The sequence below is a fragment of the Adiantum capillus-veneris genome, chromosome 10 (assembly GCF_014529385.1).
Source record: "Adiantum capillus-veneris isolate H3 chromosome 10, ASM1452938v2, whole genome shotgun sequence".
In the NCBI taxonomy this organism is placed as follows: Eukaryota; Viridiplantae; Streptophyta; class Polypodiopsida; order Polypodiales; family Pteridaceae; genus Adiantum; species Adiantum capillus-veneris.
This window is the reverse complement of record NC_140940.1, coordinates 17,544,213-17,559,918: the sequence shown is the minus strand read 5'-3', so window position 1 is coordinate 17,559,918 and position 15,706 is coordinate 17,544,213. Positions and strand designations below refer to the sequence as shown.

The following is a 15,706-nucleotide window of genomic DNA, read 5'->3' as shown; positions in this document are numbered from 1 at the left end:
CAATATATGAAAATCTTGCAACTCAAAAGCATTGACCTCCCAAAAGCTAGTGTCCAAATCAGCCAGCACAAATTGTGTTTTCCGTACAGTCTGCCACGTCACCTCAGCCAGTGCGTTATGCGAAAATCCGTATGGATAGCCACGTCAGCAGGGCAGCGCATTTTGCAGATTTTCAAACGGCCAGTCTTTCGCTTATTTTACTCATCCCATAAGTTGGTAGGACTTCTTCTTCTGTTGCTTGTTCTTCTTAAGGTTTAGGCCCCTCGCTGGCATCTGCAAGTTGGCTCCATTCTATAGGGCTTTGACACGTCAGCAGTTTGTGAATCTCCCCTTCTTGAAAGAGAGTAATCATCCGTGATTACAACATATCTACAAAACAACTCAAGTTAGCCCAAAATTTTCGAGGGTCATTCCGAGGGATATTCTGAGGGACAATCAGTTTGCTCTTTTTGTTAAGGAGTTACCTTCTCTTCTCGGCTCTTTTGATCAAGGAGTTGGCTTCTCCTTTTGTCCAGATCGAAACTCTTTATATTCCGGCGTAGTAAAACAGGTTCAAAACAGATACCATCCATTTCAAACAAATTCCAAACAGTATCACCAAACAAGGTCAAACAGAACTCAAACTTAAGAAGTAATCTCAACATCAATCGAGCTCGATTGACTTTCCATCTTGAAACCTGCACCGAAAAAATTAGGGTTAGGTTCCTTCCATAAGATCGTAGCCGACTGCAGCATGATCCACAAACTCTTGAATAGTCGAAGCAAGCCTCGACAAGCAATGCTCCTGTGGCGGTGATAGTAGTCTCAAGCCATAGCAATCACATTGGACCTCCAAGGTCATCAGCTCGTGAAGAGACATCTACTTGAGAGATGTCGAAAAATTTTAAGTTATAATTTGTTAGGGTTTCCATGGCAAGCATTTCAGGGTACCCACTCTGCCAGAAGTTACACTCCAAAGGAAGATGTCAGAAACCATATAACTTGGGGCAAAAATTTTCTTGAAAGCTTGCCAAGTCCTTGGAGTAGCTGTAGACATCAACATATGCATGGCACTACTTTTGAGAAAAACAGTGACTCGAAACAATTCTTGGATCCTTCTATGCAAGTGATCTTTTTGGCTTATGCCCTGTAAGAATGAGCGGTGAAGATGGGAACACGCCCGATGCGCAATGAAGGGTGGGAGTGGCTAATTGTAAGGTGCAACGGAATGAATGTTGAACTTTGCTCAAGATGAGTGCTCCGAACTGTGCTCAAGGTTCCTTTTACTTACGGAAGGAAGAGCCTTCCGTCGTTAAATGAGAGAGTGCAAGTGATTACAAACAAAGTGGATAAACACTGTGAATGAAGGTACTGAGACTTAGAGATAGAGAGAGAAGAATACGACACCAGAATGTTGTCAAACCCTCCTCCGAAGGCCCCACTCTATGGTGAGAGCGGTCTACTATTGATTGCACAAATCTCTACAATGCTAGGACTTGCCGACGATGTCGACGACGATGAGACAAGATGAAATCTGAAACTGCTAATGGTTGAAATCTGCAACTCTTTATCGGCTGAATTCTGACTCTATGTCGGTGCAACAATACGACGACGCCGTGCTGAAAATGCAGATGCTGAAATCTGTGTTTTCCGGGCTGAATCTGCAAACTATGCTGGATATGACCGTGCGGCGAGGATCTGTTGCGGGAAGGTGAGATCTGCGAGGTTCGGGACTCGTTCAGCGATGTCTAAGTGCTGAAAACTGAAAATGTTGGTGCTTGTGTTGGTTCCGTCGCGGTAGATCTGCAAATTGCTGAAATGCCTGGCAGATGCAAAAACGCTAGGGCTGAAAATGGTCCTGCTGCGGTGAATCTGTTAATGCTGGGGCTTTTGCTTCTTGTTATCGCCAAGAATGTGCAAGATCCAAAAACGCTAGCTGATTTGGTCCAAAACGCTAGGCCTCTTGGGGGTTCTGCTGAGAAGTTGCCTGTTGAGCAAGGTGCTCCTACTGCCTCTTCTGCCAGAAAGTGCTAACTCTGGTTTGCTTTTATATTATCTTAGCAAAATTGCCCTACCTAGTTCCAACAAAAGTCACTTAATAAATAAGTAAAAAATGTCAAAAATAGGGAAAATGGGTTTAATGCACTGGAAAATTCCCCTGATGGATTCTGATGGGAATATTGATGATCATGCTGTGTGCAACAAGAGAATACGCATCTAATCTAAGTGACTGGTCGTGCACGGTCTGCGAACAGACTCACAAAAATGCCAGATCACTTCCTATTCTAGACTGACTGAACCCTGGTCGTGTTGTAGCTTGTCCACGGACACATAGGGTTGGATCTGTCACTTGACACTAATAAACCCGAGGTCGGAGTACGAAGCTAAAATTTCCAATAAACTTTGGAGGTGCGATCTTGCTTTGTCTGCTCTTTCGTAGGACCGGTATGCTTTCAGAAAAGCACACGCCTGATGCTCTGATACCACTGTCACGAGACGGGCACCACGTGCCAATAGAAAAGAACAGACTGAACAGACTTTTAGCACTTCAATAACAACTGAACTGAGAGAGAGAGAGGGAGAGAGACGACACGGAGTGGCGGAATTCCACCCCAAAGAGTATTGGCCCCAAACCTCAGCGCCCCTTTCGATATTTCTTTATATTGCATCAACACAGTACAACCCGGTACTCTAGACTCTGCACCTTCTCCAAGAAGCATGCTAGAGAATGAGCCCTTAGCACATATTTAAAGGCCCTTTGCCTATGAAAAGCAGTTTACATGAAAAGCATTTAAACTCAAAAGCTTTTGGTCCAAAAGCAATGCCAAAAAACTGTCAGCGTAAATCATGGAATTCCGTACAACTGCCACGTCAGCACTGTCAGTGCGTTTTGTAGAAATCTACCACGTCAGCAGTGTCAGCACAAATTGCAGAGATCCGTATGTCATCAGCTGCTACGCAAGGCTTTCAGTGTGTGTGGGTTTTGCTTTATTTTAATCCTTTACGTCACTGGGGCCACATTGAACGGGGTCCCATAAGTTGGTAGGACTTCTTCTTCTGTTGCTTGTCCTTCTTAAGGTTTAGGCCCCCTCGGCCGGCATCTGCAAGTTGGCTCCATTCTTCAGGGCTTTTACATGTCAGCAGTTTGTGACATCTTCCCTTCTTGAAAGAGAGTAATCGTCCGCGATTACAGCATATCTGCAAAACAACTCAAGTTAGCTCAAAAATTTCCGAGGGTCATTCCGATGGACAATCACTTTGCTCTTTTTGTTAAGGAGTTAGCTTCTCCTTTCGGCTCTTTTGATTAAGGAGTTGGCTTCTCCTTTCGTCCTGATCGGAACTCTTGATATTTTGGCGTAGTAAAATTCATCCAATTAGTGGTTGGCACATCACAATGCAACACAAATGCTCACATATGCATGTTACAAGACATAGAAACATAAAGTCGCCGATGAACACTCCTCCCGCATAGCCTAACAAGGTCCGGGCCGGGAGATATTCAACGACTCCCTCATCACTCCTCTTGCATAACCTTAAAAGGTCCGGGCCGGGAGATATAGAGGCCTCTTACAACCAAACGTCCCTAGACCGCAGCCTGCGTCGTTTGGAGGTGTTGAGAGTAACCACTGCTCAAACTTCTTAGTACTCCCCCGTTAAATAACCACAAGGGTCTGGGCCATAGCCTAGCGTTTTTGCATCAAGGATCCATATCAGCCCCTAGCGTCTTTGGATTGCGTCTTTGGATCAGCCTGACATCTCAGCGTTTTGCAAATTCACCGTGACGGAGCCACCAGAAGCACCAGCGTTTTCAGTTTTCAGCAGTCAGACATCGCATTAGAAGTCCCAAACCTCGCAGATCCTCGCCGCTCAGTCAAATTCAACGTAGTTTGCAGATTCAGCCCGGAAAAGGCAGATTTCAGCATCTGCGTTTTCAGCACGTTGTCGTCGCATCGTCGCCCTCGACATCGTCATTGACATAGAGTCAGAATTCAGCAGATAAAGATTTGCAGAATTCAGCCATTACCGTTTTCAGATTTCAGCCCGTCTCGTCGTCGTCCTCATCGTCGTCGACATCGTCGGCAAGCCCAAAGATTGTAGAGATTTGTGCAATCAATAGTAGACCACTCTCGCCATAGAGAGTGGGGCCTGCGGAGGAGGGTTTGACAACTTCTTGGTGTCGTATTCTTCTCTCTCTATCTCTCAGTCTCAGCACCTTCATTCACAGTGTTTATCCACTTTGTTTGTGATCATTTGCACTCTCTCACTAAAGGAACGGAAGGCTCTCCCTTCCGTAAGTAAAAGGAACCCTTGAGCATAGTTTGGAGCACTCATCTTGAGCAAAGTTCAACATTCACTTCCGCTGCACCTTACAGCGCATGTCTTTGGGGCCATTCTCTCTATGTACGGAACTACGCCGGGCCATGTCGATTCAATTGAACTGTGATTTAATTGTGAAGTGTTTAAAGTGATTCTCTCGCGTGTTGCAACAGCTTCCAAACTTGGGGTTACATAACCCTTTTCTCTGGTGTCACCTATCTTGTCCGCCATAGTGGAATTACCAATACCTGTGCTTTGTGTCAGACCAAGGCTCACTTCTTGAGGCAAAAGTGATGCAAACCGGTTTGTAGCCTTACGAAAGGGCGATAAAACAATTAGCAAGATATGGTATCAAATTATGAGAAATTGAACGCATTGCTTCATGCACACATATCCAAAATTGACAAAACAACAAACACACACTGGTGAAATTAAATAACAGGAATTCACCACTTCAAAACAATCCACAACTTGATAGCTAGAGTGCTCTCAAGTAGACAATGCAGGCCCCAAAGATTAGTGCCCCTTTCAGTCTTCCTTTATTCAGTTGCAAATAAATGACCCGAACACTTTCACCTAACTCTCACTAAGCTGTCCAAACTTATCAAGTCTGTAATTGCAGATTTTTGACCCGATTTCGGCAGCATAACCACGCCAAAATCTCTGTAGGTCAAAAGTACACATCTAGGATGGTTTCCCTTGCACTTTAGAAGCTTTTTGGTGAGTTAGAGGTCAATTTCAGCATGTTGATCCTCCCTTGGTGTTATTTTGCAGTTTAGATGCGAAACCCTAAACCTACAAATAAACACAACAAATTGTAATTTTGTGTTTTGGATCGTTTTGGGCCGAGCAAACACGTCTTCGTGTGTCTCAAGTGCTCCGCACGCAATGGTTTAAGTTGGACGAGTTTCACTCAAGAAAGCTCTCCGTTTTTGCAATTTGTTGCGATGAAACTGTGCGTACCTATGGGGGATTAGAAATCAGCTAATCGGGTTCCTGTTTAGAAGGCTCTTGCCTTGGCTAACGTACATAAAACTTAGAGAATTGAACATGGTCATCTAAGAAGCCAAAGGGGAGAGAGATGCACGAGAGAAAATCATCACGCTACATGAGACAAGGAAGAAGGAAAGCTTTCCATTAAAGTTGCAGAACTTGAAAATTCACCATGAAACTGAAAATCAGTCCCCCACCTGTATGTGGGCACCCCCGAGCTGGGAGAGAGCTTGTGGGTGTGCGTTGTGCAGGTTACTCTCCTCTTGACATTTGTCTAGTTTGCCCTTTTTGGTTTGATTTCCTAGTACCTACCAACTTATAAAGTCCTGTCGAGGGGCTTGAATGACTTTAACTGAGCCTAGCCACTTCTTTACTGGTTAGATTCTAGTGCCGATCGGCCCAACCATCTCGTGGCTGCTTGGCCTTGACTCCTACGGGTGAAACTCTCGACCAACGGCCTTTCCACATTGGCCAGGCAATGTCTGGGCATTTGTGATTTCAAAAAGAGGGTCCCAAAAATTAAATCAAAATCAAGGGAAGGAAACCAACGAACAAAGTTAGTGTTTATCACAATCTCGTGATAGTGTGAGATCTCTTTGTACATTGCAGAGACTTACTACCGCACAGTTGAGGCGCTAGGCCAACTTTATAGGTGCAAACCGAAAAGCACAAAAGCAGAGGATGCCTATAAAACAGCTGCACGCTTATACTCTCTCTCTCAAATTGACCAGCCCTGGTCCAGAAAGCAACCAGCTTTTTGTCTGTGATTGCTCTTAAAATGCTGGTTTGCCTTTAGCCAATGACCTTGTTTCTACTGCTGTGGCACATGCTCTGCTGCTGCCCTGTCAAATCCATTCAATGCTGCCACTCGGGGGCAATGTGGCAGTGCAACATCAGCATGCCATGTCAGCATTATGCTGACTTAGCAATGCTACTGTCTGCAGAATTCTGATATCTAATAACCTTCTTTGCCACACCTTAAGTGTAAGAAAGGGAGCAGGAGGGAGGAGGCAGCAGGGGAAAGATTTGTAGGGCGAGGTAGGTTTTGTTTTGGGATTCTATGGGGGTGGAGGTGGACTGCAAGAAAGTTGGGGTGGTCAGCAGATTGGACTCATCAATCACTATCTGCTCAGCAGATAGTGATTTACTGTTGTTGAAGATGACTAAAAAACACCTATGTTGCATTTTGTAAGAGCTTTTTTCAAATTTGAACACTTTTTGTTAAGGCTTAAGCACTGCTCTTGCATTAGTCCTCTTCGTTTAAAAGAAGCTAGAGTGTCTTTAGAGATTTCTTGTGCCTCATTTTTAAAGTAATTATCATATTTTGTATTAACTAATATCTGTTTTGTGTTTTGAAGCCCTCACATAATGAGCATACATGAGAGAATCGTTGCTGGCAAGTCTGAGGATCCTATCACCCCAGATGCTTTTCAAAAGCTGTTCGAAGATAACAGGAAAATATTAGAAGAAGCAATAGCAGCAGAGCAAGGGGCTCTCACTTACTTTGAGGTGATGAACCATTTTTTGTGTAGAGTTCTAAACTATATCCCTATCTGTTCATCAGTAACTTTTTGAGGCATTTGACTTGTAAATTCTACTTAACAGGTCCTGAGTGTACTAGCTTTCCAATACTTCGCTCAAGTAAATGTGGACATTGCAGTTGTGGAGGTCATTTATAATGCTTGATGTAAAAGTTTTAAGTTAATTAAAATGGCAGTATCTATGAGATGGTTCATGCCATGGCAGGCAGGTTTAGGAGGAGCCCGCGATGCCACAAATGTGATCTCAGCTGCGGGGCTTGCAGTGGCTGTCATCACAAATATAGGAAAAGAGCATTCAGTGGCATTAGGTGGGTCATTGGAAAGCATTGCCTTGGCTAAGTCAGGCATCATCAAGCAAGGACGACCGGTATGTATTGTTGATTTGTTGCTTTTTTTGTTGTCCCAAAAAAGCCACTCGAAGTGTAAAGACTGTTTTCTCATGATAATGATAGGTTGTATTGGGTGGACCGTTAGATTTGCACATTGAGGAAATAATTTGTGAGGTTGCTGCTTCCAAAAGCTCCAAAGTTATTCGTGCTTTTGGTGAGGGCATGCATCATAGAATTGGGGGTGTCACACTAGAGGATAGTGGTGCCTTTCAATCCTGTGATTTGAGCATCGACTTGCTGTTTCCCGGAGGATCATTGAGAAGCTGGGTGAGTATCACTTGTTTGTGTCATGTTGGAACTTCTGTGTAAATTGATTTGCTCTAGTGCAGTTTTTTCTAGGCATTGCAAAGTTTTACTGTGGAGGTCTAGTCCACTTTCAGGTGATAATGCCATGCCTGTTGTTTTGTATCCTTCTGGTCTTTTGGCTGTTGTCACAGGTTTTAGAAGAAGTATGTATCCATAGTAATCATAATATTTCACATCATAATTGTTGTTCCTCCTTGTAATAGTAGTAAACTACAGTTTGCAGTAGATGTTTTGCGATGCTTGCCAATACGAGTATGGATTGTTTAGCTGTGACAGACTGTAATATTGACCATTGTTAAAACCTCATACCTTTTGAAGGGTTTTACCTTAACTGAGGGCAACATATGCTTTAAGTAGTCCTGGTCCAGATAGAGCTACACAAATAATGTTTGAATTCACTCAAGTCACTAGGGTTTGTAAAGGTCGTTGAAAAAGAAAGAGGAATGGGTGTTTGTTACCAGTTAAGTAGTGCTCGACTTTTCTTGCTTGTTATTTTTGTCATATGTTGGTCAATGTGTAGTTGAAGTACACAGATTTCAAGGCAAATATGAGACTTGAAATACTTCAACAAAAGTTTGAGTTTGGAATGCTACAAGAGGAGAAGGAGAAGTGGATCTTTGCTGTGTAGGCATGCATTGCATCTTTTCTACGTTTTAATGACTTTTGTTCCAGACTGTTCTGTCATGGATATGATGCTTGTAGATTTTGGTCTCATATGTCATTCTGCCTTTTTTGTAGAATGCTGATAGTACATTTCATTTCATCTCTCCGCCTATTCTCTGGTTGCTTGCCTTGATACATCTGTGGAGGAACTTTTGTGAGTATGGCCATTCAGATCTTGGCATTGAGAGAGGTTTCAACAATTCTTGTAGATGCACAAAGTATGGTAAATGTCTCCTAGAGATGGGAGCTACGCATGGGTTAGCCATACTCAATTGCATAGCTAAATGGCCATTATGAGGAGGATTTATATGTTACCTACACCGTCATGGTGCCATTACAGTGGATTATGTATCCACTCTGCTCGCTCTTTTATATCATGTATCTGAGAGCTATCTGTTCCAGCAAGACCTATTGGAGTTTCTGATCGTTGAATTTTGCAGATGAGAAGTCTGAGAAGATATTAGAGAAAGAGTCAAAGAAGTACAAAAAGAAGGCCCGAGCAGAAGGCAGAGTTGTACAAAAAAGGGAGGTGCTACGCTCGTGGAGAAACTTTTTCACATTGCGTCCAAGCTTCCCACAAAGGAGGAAAGTCCAATGGACAAGCCAAAAACATCGAAGGCTGTTGAGGAGCGACAGGCAAACAAGGGCAAGTGTCAGATGCAAGACTAAGGCAGGATTGATTTCTGATTTATGGGAGTGCGACATGTTAAAAACGATGAGAGTACTAGCTCTAGAGAGCGTTGGGCAAAGTAGGAGACCAGGAGTCTCTGATTTTCTTCTTCAGTGCCAAGGCGAACTTTATTTCACCAGAGATGACGGTTCGATTGGGAGTGAAGCTTGAAGAGGTGGTGTGAAGTATCCTATAGTTAGGGCATGCACACACTACACGTGGCTAGGGGTCGTGGCCTACCGTGGGAACCGTGTCTAAATGTTGACAAGGGCCAAGAAGGCCAAGTGTCAAAATGAATGGGAATTTACCCATGCATGAGGCAGCACCCTCATGGGTCCATGAGAGGGAGTGGAGGTGCCCCGTGTGTGTGTGTCCACGTGTGTGTGTGTGTGTGTGTGTGTGTGTGTGTGTGTGTGTGTGTGCGCGCGCGCGTGCACGTGTGTGGCGAGCAGCTTGTGCATTAGAAACCTGTAAGAGAAGCCTGAGCGTGAGCATTCTGCGCGAGCCCTCTGCCCTGGCTGGCAGGTCTCCCAGTTGCCTGTCTTTTCGCACGTCGCTGCTGAACCCTCATGCCTGCACTCTAGGGTAGCCTGCTGTTTTTGCAGGTGCTGCGAACTGTGACGTGAACCATAGCAGCAGCTCTGCGAGTGCTGACGGCGCCCTCTGTGCAGCAGTCAGCCAAAGGTGCAGCAGTGATATTGCAGTGTGGCTAGCCCTCAGCATCGTTTGCTCATGGAGGAGATGATGAGATCCGCCAGCGACCGATGCTGGATCTCCTGTGATTGAGCTTTCTGTGGGTACATCCACATTGTGTTGTATTAGCTCGCCATTTGCTTCAAACCCCCCCCCCCCCCCCCCCCCCCCCCCCCCCCCCCCCCCCCCCCCCCCCCCAACACCCATATATTACACAATCCCAGCTAGCAGCTTAGGATTCCATAGTTTTTTAGTTTTTTTTTTGTTACTCAGACTATGTATCAGATCCACCACATTGTAACTTTTTGGTCTCATAGGTCACTTTGGCCTTTTGAAGACGTTAATATGACATTTCATTTCATCTCTCTCTCTCTCTCTCTCTCTCTCTCTCTCTCTCTCTCTCTCTCTCTCTCTCTGTGTGGTGTGTGTGTGTGTGTGTGTGTGTGTGTGTGTGTGTGAATTTTTCCTCTCCTTCTGGAAGGCTCTTGAGCATCCATTGCTTTTCATGATTAATGCGGCATGGGAGAAACAGGATTTGCCACTCGCTTGGAAAGAAGGTTTACTTAAATTGCTACCTAAGCAAGCGCTTTGTGAGCAATTCTCTCATTGGCGCCCGATTACTTTGATGCCGGTGGTTTATAAGATCTTGGCTAAGATGTTGGTGCACCGCATTAAGGACCATCTTTTTGCAGGACTCCATCAAGCTCAATATGGTTTCATTCCACGTCGCCAGATTATGGATAATCTGGCCAATGTTTTGATTGGCATGGAGTATGCTAAGTACACTCAATAGGATGTGCTGGTTATGCAAATTGACATTGAAAAGGCCTTTGACACTGTACAGTGGGACTTCATTGCCGCCACGATGAGGTGCCTAGGGTTTGGTCCTAAATTCGCTAATGTGGTTCATTTTTTGTATGCATGTAGCACGTCTTCAGGGGTATTGGAAGGTGAATTGACTGAATCTTGGCCTCTTGGTTGCTCGGTCAGGCAGGGCTGCCCCCTTAGTGCTCTGTTGTATGCTATTGCTACTCACCCGCTGTTGACTTATCTTTATCACTTGACCTGTGTTGACCGTCTTCATGGTCTGCGGTTACCTTCGAATCGTACATTCGTTGGCCAGGCTTACGCTGATGATTCGTTGTTTATGCCCCGTAATCAGCAGGAGGATGTCAAGGTGATTATGGAAGCCTTGGAACTTTTTGGCATTGCGGTTGGGCTTAGAGTCAACTTTTGTAAATCAAAGCTTCCGCCTCTCCGTTCTTGTGATTGGCATAGTCTGTTGTGGGATTGTTTCTTCAAATGTGATCACTAGGCATTTGGGTTATCCAATTGGATGGAATGTTACTCATTCTCAGAAAGTCAATTGGGTTATGCAACGTTTGAATGTCAAATTGCATTACTGGGAATTATCTACTTGGCCTTTGCATGTTCGTCTGCGAATTGTTTAGAGTATCTTGATGGCATATGTTCAATTCTTTTTGCCACTGATGCATTGGCTTGGCCGATGTCTTGATTCTCTTATGTCGGACATTATGTCCCATTTGTGGCGAACTCATGCTATGAAAAAAGGTTTACGCTTGATGTCAATGGAGAAGCCTTGCACTCCTAAACGTCTTGGTGGACTTAATATCTTGGATTTGCGCAGGCATGTTCTTGCGAGTAAAGCTATGTTGTTGCCTACTCTTGTGCAACAAATTCAGCCTTGGATGTTGATGTTTGCATTCCTCGGTCAACATGTTGTTACGTCTGCTTTTGGCCATTGGCAACCCTCTCTCTGGGAAGTGGTTTTTTGCAAGATGGAAGGGCACATTCCTGGATGTCCTCTAGCTTCCACTTTAATATCTTCCTAGAAAGAGGTTACGATGCATTTATCGTGGAATCCTCGGGAGGAAGGTGATTCGATTCGTTTGGAAAGTCTCCATTGGAGCCAAGCATTCTCTCTTACTTTGGTTGACCGCTCCCCTCGTCAGGCTTACTTTCTCTCTGGACGTGGCATTCGTGTGGTTGAGGATGTGGTCGATGAGGCTGGATACATTTTTGAGTTTCCCTTTGCCGCTCGCCGTTTTGGATTGGGCATGCATTACCGTCCGTTTTGGAGAGAGCTTCAAATCATGCTGCTCGACTTTTTGCCAGTTTCACCTTTGCCTGATGGTGATTGCATGTTTGATTGGGCCCTTTGGGACACGCCTTTTCAAGATATTTCTATAGGTCAAATTTATGCTCTTCTTCTACTACGACCATGGCTTGATGGTCATTGTAATGCCCGTTGGCGTATGCACAAATCTAACCTCTGGTGGAGGAGGCTCCTCTTTGCCTTGTGGAAGAGCCATTTGCCTTTGAAAGAGCGCCTGTTCCTTTGGCGCTGTTTGCTTGGAGTGCTTCCCGTTGGCACTTTTCTTCGGGCAGGTCGTATTCGTCCTTCTTCTTGTGTTCGTTGCTCGACTGCAGAAGAGGACATTTGTCACTTGTGGGATTGCTGTGTTACTAGAGACTTCCTTCGCCATGTATTGGCATGTATGCGGCTACGTTTTCCTGCGGTTGTCTTTCACAAAAGATTCTGGGCATTTGGCATTTTCTCACCGACATTACAGCGTTTTGCGGTCTTCTTTATGTGGGTCAGATACTGGGCTTATTGGACCTTGTGGAGTCAGCATAATGCTTACATGTTCCATCGTACTCATGCGGACCCTTTTCCTCTCTTCAAGATTTCTCTTAGGCAATCTTTACGGTTTGCTTTGGAAGTTGGTGATATCACCTTAGAGATGCATCAGCTTTCATATGAATGTTTTTAGCTACTCTCTACAGTTGAGTAGTTATGTGCTTTTCCCCTTGTATATGATCCTTTCAGTGGGTTTTCCTCGCTTTGAGGTTTCCCACTAGTAAATTAATCAAATCGATTTACAAAAAGTGTAACTGTGTGTGTGTGTGTGTGTGTGAGAGAGAGAGAGAGTACGAGTGAATTCTTGATCCTCTGTCCAATGGATCTCTTGCGCGTTGCGCGCAGCAGCAGCCATCTGCAATTTCGCCAGCGTGGGTGTGTGTGTGTGTGTGTGTGTGTGTGTGTGTGTGTGTTGGGGTACGCGTTGTTTTGCCCTTGTGCGACTGCTCCTGCGCGACCTTTTACCTAGCACGCCCACCTGCTCGACGCTGTTGAGGAGCGCAGTTTTGCCCAGCACGTCTGTCAGTGGGAGTGCGGCAGGTTTTGCACGCCAAGCTGTGGCTAGCGCTGTTCTGTTTTGTCTCGCTGTGCAGGACTGGCAGGGTAGATTGTATTGTTTTCAGTTGGTAGGGATCACAGGTTTGGTACTGAGTAAAGCTCCAAATTGTCTAGGCAGAATTCAGCTGATGTATCTTGCTGTGGGTTTTGGATACTTCTTTCTGTGAAGTATGTACAGAGCTTTGGTTCCTTTGTTATTTGCAAAGTTTTCTCCACAGTAGTTTGCAGAATTTTCTCGCCAGTTGGTTCTGTTTGACGAAGGGGTTTTTTAATTTATGTTTGACTCACTGTGCGTCTTTAAGCGTCGGAAAGCGATGGAACCACGTCGGAGGCAGCTTCTAAGATCAAGGCATGCTTGTATGAGGACTTTGAGGAGGCTCGATGGGCATGGAATGGTCAGGCGCCTGCTCTTGAGGTGCGCATTCCGGTACAGGACCTCATGGACCCAGTTGCGCAATACGCTATGAATGCAGTTATCTTGTTTTTCCCGGGGAAATTGCCTACTGCGCAAGATGTCGGCCAATGGGTAGATTTTCTCCTTAAGCGACAAGCTGTCCATGGTGTCTACTTTGGGGCGTGTGGATTTCATGAAGTTTTGCTCGCAGATATGGAAGCTCGAAATCTTTTTCTTGAGATGTCTCCCCTCTTTTTTAATACGCAGATGACACATGTTCTCCCGTGGGCACTCACTAAAGACTACCAGAGTCTTATTCGTCACAAATGCCCGGTGTGGGTGGAAATTGTTGATTTCCCCCGCACGTGGAGACATTTCCTGTTGTTGTTGACTGCGCAGCTTGAAAAGGCTATCTATCCCCCAAAATTGGATGCGAATACCAACAGGTTTTGCATTCTCTGGGACATGGACAAGATTACCTCTGATGGTATTATGGTTGACTCAGGTGATCCATGGGTGGGCAAGCGCTCCTTTAAACTTAAATGGGAAAAATTTGCGAATTCATGTTTTCGATGCGGCAAATATGGTCATATGCAATCCGAATGTCCAGAGCCGGTCTTGCAACCCCCTCCCTCTGTTGTTCCTTTGTCCACCTCTATCCCTACTGGAAAACCCACAAGTGAAGTCAAGCAGAGTGGAGTCTCTACTGCTAAAGTGGCTTTGAATGTGGAAAAAGGGAAAGGCAAGGTACAGCAATTCACTGATCTTGGGAATGGGATTGCTGCTAAAAGCAAAAACGTTGGACCTGTTGATGTCAATACATGGGTGGTGCCGAAAAAAGCATTGAAGATTCGCACGCCAATTTCTTCTCGTAATTACGTTCCTTCTGTTAATGCCAACAAGAATGCATCGTTTAAGCAACTTCCATGTAATGACAATCGCACGTTGATTGATGCATGGGACAAAGCGATGCACTCTTACAAAGATGTACTCCTTGGTGAGACTTCCACATCGCCTGTGAACTCTTACAAAGATGTACTCCTTGGTGAGACTTCCACATCGCGTGTGAACACTGTGGACACGTTTCTTGCCCTGACTCAGAGGTTGGGTCCTCGTAGGGATGTAGTGGATGGAGACGTGTCTATGGCATAGTTACCCGGAACGCGGAACGGGAACGGCGACGGGATCCCCGCGGAACGGGGGAACGGCTAGGGGTTCGGAACGGGAACGGCGCGGAACGGGAGGTATAAAAAACACCCAAATAGTGCATTTTTTAGCTTCTTGTGTTTAAATACAAGGAGTATTAGAATGCTTTGACTCTAATACTCACAAAAAACTCGTTTTGAAGACCATTCAATCTTGCTATGACTAGATGATGTGAGAGAGAGAGAGAGAGGGAGACTCGAGAGAGTGAGAGGGAGAGGGAGAGATTTGAGAGAGTGGGAGGGAGAGGGAGAGATTTGAGAGAGTGGGAGGGAGAGGAAGAGAGCTTTAAGGCTTAAAGCCTTGAGCCTTGAGAGAGTGAGTCTTGAGAGGGAGAGATCTTGAGAGTGTGAGAGGGAGAGAGCTTGAGCCTTGAGGATTAGCTTGTGGAGAGAAAGGGGGAGGGGGGTGCATTTTATGAGTCCTTGAGGCCTTGCACACTTCAAAAAGAAGCCCAAACATTTACTTCAATTTTTTCAATTTTTGCCAAATTTGTCTGTAGCCGTTGGCCGTTCCAGGGGCATTCCGGAACGTTTTGGGGGCGTTCGGAACGTTCCGGAACGGCCGTTCCGGTTTGCACTAGCCACCCGGAACGTCAAACGTTTCGGGACGTTTCGGAACGTTCGGGAAGGGAACTGCCCCCCCGGAACGCCGGAACGGGGGCTAGGGAGCGTTCCCCGGTAACTATGGTCTATGGGCACCTCCACTTGATTATGATACTTGTTGCTTTTTGTGCATATGTTTCCAATGCAAAGTCATATTAAATGCATCTCATACAATGTGCGTGGGTTATGAAACCTTGACAAATGGTGGCTGACCTGGCACTATGTACATACATGTAGGGCAGACATAGTTGTATTGCAAGAGCATAATCAGCACGAGTTTGTTGATCGATGTTCCTATTTTGCCGGATATTGGATTGCATACGCTGGCTCGCAAGATTTCTCGGGTTTATTGATGCTAGTTCGACATGAGCTTCAGCTTGTTCTGCTATACAATGATCCGCATGGTCGGTGGATGGTTGTACAGTGTTTGTTGAATGGTCGAGTTCGTGAATTTGGAGGTACTTATGCATATACGGCATCTGGGCAAAGAGCTGCTTTATGGCGAGAAATCTCGTCTCACCCATGGACCTCGAATCCATTTCTTTGTGGAGATTTCAATAATACCCCTGATTGCTTGACAGCACCACAGGAAATTCGCATATGTTGCTTGCGGAGAAACACAAATGGGATCTTCTTGTTGCCTCTACTCAAATGATTGATATATGGCGTTGTTTGCATCCTGATGCCTCTGGTTTGACCTTTCAGCATGCTGCTCATTCTTCTTATAGAGCAC

At 45.2% G+C, this 15,706-nt stretch overlaps 1 protein-coding gene across 1 annotated transcript in view; it reads left to right on the top strand.

Moving 5' to 3' along the window:
• Nucleotides 1-15,706, top strand: part of GLA1 (Folylpolyglutamate synthetase family protein) — a 125,618-nt gene that overhangs the window by 94,994 nt on the left and 14,918 nt on the right. The window contains exons 3-6 of the mRNA XM_086521088.1: nt 6,648-6,798; nt 6,895-6,957; nt 7,036-7,197; nt 7,283-7,486. Of these exons, the coding sequence (XP_086377214.1) occupies nt 6,648-6,798; nt 6,895-6,957; nt 7,036-7,197; nt 7,283-7,486 (580 nt within the window). The remainder of the gene's footprint in view (nt 1-6,647; nt 6,799-6,894; nt 6,958-7,035; nt 7,198-7,282; nt 7,487-15,706) is intronic.